The sequence below is a fragment of the Bactrocera latifrons genome, unplaced genomic scaffold (genome assembly GCF_001853355.1).
Source record: "Bactrocera latifrons isolate USDA-ARS-PBARC rearing strain unplaced genomic scaffold, ASM185335v1 scaffold_5, whole genome shotgun sequence".
Taxonomy (NCBI): domain Eukaryota; kingdom Metazoa; phylum Arthropoda; class Insecta; order Diptera; family Tephritidae; genus Bactrocera; species Bactrocera latifrons.
This window is the reverse complement of record NW_017537156.1, coordinates 1,522,886-1,529,013: the sequence shown is the minus strand read 5'-3', so window position 1 is coordinate 1,529,013 and position 6,128 is coordinate 1,522,886. Positions and strand designations below refer to the sequence as shown.

Here is a 6,128-nt window from a genome sequence, read left to right as displayed (position 1 = left end):
GAATTTATTAATATTTATATTTTAAATTAAAAGTCTTAAATATGTTTTTTGTTTTTATTGTAATTTTTTATAACTGTTTAAAAGTTTATGTTTTCGCCTATAAATGCGGAAAAATCAAGTAGAATAAAAAAAATTGTACAAATCGTTTTACAGAAAGTAATAGAATGTATCTCACATACCGTTGATTTAAATATTCTAAGCAGGATCTCGGTAGAAACAAAATGTGAGCAAAAAAATTACGTGGAATGGTAAAATATAATAAAAAGCGGACTTATAATTCAATGACTAGCAAATTGCGAGTTGATATGATATTACTGTAAAATTATCCGGCACAAACTACTTACAAAGTTCTGCTAATCTAAAAACACCATTCCATTAGTTGAATTAATACAATAAGACCACGCCCAATGGCATTTTAATTGAAGAAATATATAAAAATATATACTAGTATAAAATTAGGAATAATTCGTGCTATATTGTAAGTTATCCTTTCATAATTAAAATTTCCAAAAACGAATCCTTATTTGTAAAACCAGTATTGGTAAACGCTAAATAATGGCTAAGCCCCTGGGTCTGACAATATATATATATTTATTTATATATATTTCAATAAAAATTAATTTTATATAATTCTTAAAGTCATATTTGTCCAATAAGTATTTTCGAAACTGTACTAATACTAAAATATAACAATTAAAAATGATGATTATAAAGAGTGTTAAGCAAAACACACAGTGTTAATCATATTACTTTTTTCTATTTTTAATATATTTTTTTATTAAAAAAACAAATTGAAATTAAATAATAATTAAGACATGTACGCAATTCTGAGGAAGTAAATATTTTATATCATATCGGTATTATGCTAATAAACTTCTGGAAATTTCAAATTTACCATGAGATGTATGAGACACTAGTCTTGTAGGACGACCTAATAACTCCATAAAGCTCTACTAGAATGTTCAAATCCCTGCAATAGAGTGTTTCATATCGCCTACAGGTATATAGTGAACCGATATTTGAATCAAACCCAAATATATATACCACTCTGTCGCCGAACGCACTCCTTTGGCGTTGCCACCCCGGCGAAAACAGTAGAAAGCGTTGCCACTTCGTAAATGCAAAAGAAAAACAATGTTTTTACTCATATATTCTTTATTAGCAAAGTAAAGCAATTACATATTATGGGTATTTAATAGATGAAAGAAAAACAAAACTGGTCCTTTAAGGGGTCTCTAATCACTTCAGATATACCGAATTTGATACATGTACCACATATCTAATATTTTTATAAATTGATATTTCCAATTTAAACAATTGTTGTGAAATAGGTATGGCCTTTTCGGAAAATTTGCATTGTTAATGAATTAAAACAAGTTCAGCAGTAGTTAAAAAAACAAACACTTCATACTTCACCCCCCTCTCCTTCTCTATTCCAAGCGATTTATAGGCATCAAAGTAAAACTTTTATATAAACGTAAAAAATTGGTTTATTATACCAACCGCTTGATTTTTTCCGTGTAGAAATTTATAAATTAGATTTAAGTTGGCTATTAATGGCTATAATAAAATACTTAATCGTTACGTAACTAAAAATAACCATAATTATGTTAACAAATGTGAGATGTTTTCTTTTTTTACTACTACTGAAAGACTTTACAAATGTACTATGTAATAATTACACATATCTATGTATACATCGTTATATTTTAACTTCTCTTCTTGGCAAAAAAAATTCTTTTTAAATGAAGTAAGTCAAGTTCATTGTGAAGTATTTGATTTTCAACACCTACGCACTAGTGTTCTGTAATTGAAAAGTTCAACGAACTTGTTGAACTTTTTAATAAATTTTTATAAATATGGATCCAGAGTTTACTATAATCCTATGCAAGTTATAGTTTATACATACACAAATTCATATACTATATAATATATACCGCTGCAAATTATTTGATCCCTACTGTTGTAAGCAATTAAATGTTATTCTGATATCCGCTTAAGAAGGTATTACAATGTACAATGATTTTGCAACGATATTAATAAAAACTGTGCACTCAAGTGATTGTTTAATATTACATGCCTAAGTAATTCAATTACAGTTTTTCGATTAATCAATTTGAAAACTCTTACCGAGTCTTGCAATTTAAGCTATTTTGGTTTATAACTTAAATTTAAAAAATATTTATATCGAACTAAAGTATGTATATAGTTATAATGTGGTCCTCGACGTACATAAAATAGTTGTAATGATTTTTTGTTTGTGCCATAAATGTTTGGCAACATTGCCTATTGCATTGTATTTGTCGGCTCAACGAGCGAGCTTTGCAGTGTTAACGTGTCCACAATCTGAAGCAATATTTCGACATCCTTGTGTGTATTGATTGTGCTGGGTGCTCCAACCATTTTGACATTTTTGCCCTCGATGTTTGTAAAGAATGTTTTGTTTTTGAATATGACAGCTCTATCGTAAGGAAGTCGCGATTTCGTACGATCATTAACTGAGCGTCGAAACATTACGCACGAAGGCTGGTATCGACCACGATCGCTTTCCGAGATATTGTACTCTTTTAGATCGCCAGTATATGTGATCATATTTGTTTTCGCTAGCATTGATGGTGACAATTCGTGTAACGTCACTTTACTCTTCCAATTCTCAGATGGTAAGTTAATCTGAGCAGCCACGTTGGCTAGCTTAATAAGAGGTATATCCAGTATATTTCTAGCGACTTTCGGCGTCACTTCTTCGGGTATGATGACATACCATGTTTCAAAACAAGTAATTTTCTTAATTATTTTATCACCTTGACGAGAGATCACAACTTTTTCCGGTGAGATTTTACGTTGCACAATATTTTTAGCTGGTTGTCGATTCAGGGCTGCTTGTGAGTTTTCCTTCAACGACGGCGCAGTTTTCTTTTGTTGGTATGGTGTGCTGGCAGGAAGTTTATTTTTACCAACCTCAAATGATTCATCTGGATCATCGAAATCCTCATCTGGGTCCACAGTCTCATTTGCATCTTCCTCCTCATCATCATCGTCATCTTCCTCATCGCCATCAAGAGAAAGCGGATAAATTTCATCGTCTGCCGAATCCTCGAAATTTGCTATCATCGGCTTAACCGGTTGTGTTTTCTTCGCTACCATAGAGTTGAGTATACGTGGAGCTGGTCTATCTGATGTAGTATTTGAATGCGCTTTATTGCGTAGACCGGAAGTATTCACCGATGTTCTTTTAAGTAATGTATGATTGAGAATTTTCTGCGTTGGTTTTTTTGTTGTGGTCAACGGACTTTTCGAACGATTGGGATCGCTGGTTTTTTCGGCAAGCAAACCTTTACGACGTCCAGGACCAAGTTTATATTCATTTACTTTAGCTGGTTCCGGTGTCTCATGCTCTGCATTTATACCTTCTTCAGGTTTTTGTGGTTTACCAGCCTTTGATATTAGCACATCACCTTTTTTGTTAATTATGTCATTGATGTTGACAATGGTAAAAGTTGGCATAGTTTCGAAATCATCATTATTAGATGGAGGTGAATCCGTCAGTTTGTTTTCACCACTTTCTTCTGTTTTCTCTTCCTTAGGGGATTTTGTAATTTTTGGAGGAGCGGGAGAAGCACTGCGACGTTTTTCCACTGCCATTATTCTTGCATTTTGTGTCTTGTTAGTTGATGTTATTAAAGTACGTGTTGTTGATGGTGTTGACGCAGTACTATTATTGATATTACGCATATTCTGTAGATATTTACTTTGCTGCAATTTAATTGGTACATTATCACCATCAATAAGTGTACGTTTTTCTATAATTGTTGAATTGCGTTTGACTTGTTCATTTTCCAATGCATCACTTTTCATTTTCACAATTTTGTTCCCATTGAGTGTTTGATTGCCCTTCCTTACAATCATACCTAGGTCATTGGAACTTGGAGTTTTACTCTCTCGAACCATTAAAGATTTTGTTAACAATATGCGCTTTCGAGCAATACCAGCAGATTCATTATCATTATCACTGCTACTACCTGCAGTCATAGATTCATTGTGCTTACGCTTAATCCCAACCGAAGTTTCAATTGACCTATTTAAACTTGCTGCATATGTCTTTCGTAATAATTGAAGTTGTGATGAATGTGATTTAAATACAGGTGCAGGCGTAGGCCGAGGAGTTGCGGGAGTACTTGTAGGAGCTGGTTGTATATTTTTTCGTGGTCGCCCCCGCTTTTTTACAGGTGTTTCTACAACTTTAGGTTCGTCTGAGAAATCGGAATCACTTTCTTTTTCTATTTCTTTGTAGAGCTTATCTACTTCCTCATCATCGAAATCGTTGGCACCCAATTCGTCGCTGGAATCTTTATTGAAAAAATCATCCGAACTACTTGTGGACTTTTTCCTTTGTTTCTCTGGAACAATTGTTGGCCTTTTTACTGATGTTCCTGCAAGCGCTGACACATTTCTGATGATCTTTGGTGTAACCATATCCTCACTTGCATATTTCGGATTTGGTTTTATTGCTCTCCTTGAACGGCCCGCTGCAATTGTAGGTGGAGGAAGTTCGGGAACAACGGGTTTTGGTGTTGTGGTCTTATGACCTTTCAAAGGAGTTTTAAATTTATCTTTCATTTCTTTGGCTTTGCTTAAATTTTGTGTTAAACTTGGAGTAGAAACACTGGGTGAATTTGATGTGGTTTTTTCTTCTGCAATAGGTCGCTTCTTAAGTGGTCCCTTGAATTTTTTTTCGTCAGAGTGTTGTTGAGCGTTTCCACGAGGGGTCACACCACTACTTCTAGTTAATTTTAATGGAGGTGATGAAACTTTTTCCAACCGAACGACACAAGAACGCGTTTTCTTCGCCCCTACGACGTGAGCTTTTTTATCAACGCGCATCCTTATTTCACATGTAGTTTTCTGATGATCAAACAATGGAATATATTTTGATTGATTAATAAATTATAACTTTTTAATGAATGAAATAGATGTGCTACTATACGTCTACTGTTTATTAAAAAAAAAAAAATACAAAAATAAGTTATTATTAACATAGTCTGTGCAATTCATCCCCTAATGATGATAGGGCGATAGGGCCGTGTGGCAACTCTTTAAACCTTTCCCCCGATTGTCAAATATTGGCGCGAATCGAACAAAAACTAATATAAAGCTATACCCAATATATTTTTGGGAACTTAAATAAATTCTTTCCAAGTCTAAATTTGTTTTCGCTTTAACATACCTCGGGCCATCATTAAAATGCCACAGTTTATATTTTGCAATTCGCCCTACTGTACTTCGTGGCGTGTTTGAAAGAACATCTAATAGCACATCTCATCAAATATTTGCATTTATTACACGCTTACTTTTATTCTTAGCTGCCAATTGTCCAGATATATATATCAAATGCAAAAAAACAATTATGGTAACTATTCATTAATATAAAGCGAAGACCAAATTATTTATTACTGAGAACATAAAGTTCCAATAGGAGAAAATGTAGACTATTACTGCACACTCTAAATCAACGAACACAATACGCTACCTCCAAATGGTAGCGTAAGTTTCTGCGATTTCTCACTCAACTATATATCTCATTAATTTGTAGTTTATTTTTACAGAAACGTAAGTGCACGTCTCCAAATATTATATATTTCTTCTTAAATTGGTAGTATTAGTTAACCAACAACGCTATATGACATTTCGATGTAAAGAAACGCAGTCACAACGATATTTTCACAACACTAATTTCACTTTACGAACTTGGCGTGTGTGAATGGGACATAACGAGATAACATAGAGCTGTAAAAATGGCGCCTTTTTGACATTTACTTGCCCGAATTACGTAAGAGCAAAAGAGATCAACCGTTTTCGGTGAATAATAGTTGGAGAGTTGCATTTGTAGAAAATGGCGGCCATCTAATTTTAACGATGCAAATTCTAATCTGCAATATGGGTGGCAAATTGTTTAAAAGAATAGGCAAAACTTATTCTAAAAGAATCGAGCAGCTTTTTGATAAACAGAATTACGACGTATAGGTACATACGAGAGTACAAAGCCCATTATAAATCCTATTGATTTATTGTAATAGATTTTAGAGACTACGTATGTCAACTCAAAAGATGGGATAAAAACTCTACACTGT

General features: G+C 33.4%; 1 protein-coding gene across 2 annotated transcripts; it reads right to left on the bottom strand.

The window, feature by feature from the left end:
* Positions 1 to 1,135: 1,135 nt before the first annotated feature.
* On the bottom strand, positions 1,136 to 6,084 carry LOC108973735. Of its 2 annotated transcripts, none has more exons than XM_018941191.1 (2): positions 5,349 to 6,084; positions 1,136 to 4,902 (listed from the first exon to the last, which is right to left on the bottom strand). In XM_018941191.1, exon 2 carries the CDS (start codon positions 4,879 to 4,881, stop codon positions 2,287 to 2,289), a length of 2,595 nt encoding a protein of 864 aa, XP_018796736.1. In that variant the 5' UTR covers positions 4,882 to 4,902; positions 5,349 to 6,084; the 3' UTR covers positions 1,136 to 2,286. The 2 variants fall into 2 exon arrangements, with proteins under 2 accessions (XP_018796736.1, XP_018796737.1); XM_018941192.1 differs by lacking the exon at positions 5,349 to 6,084 and adding an exon at positions 5,225 to 5,332.
* Positions 6,085 to 6,128: the final 44 nt, after the last annotated feature.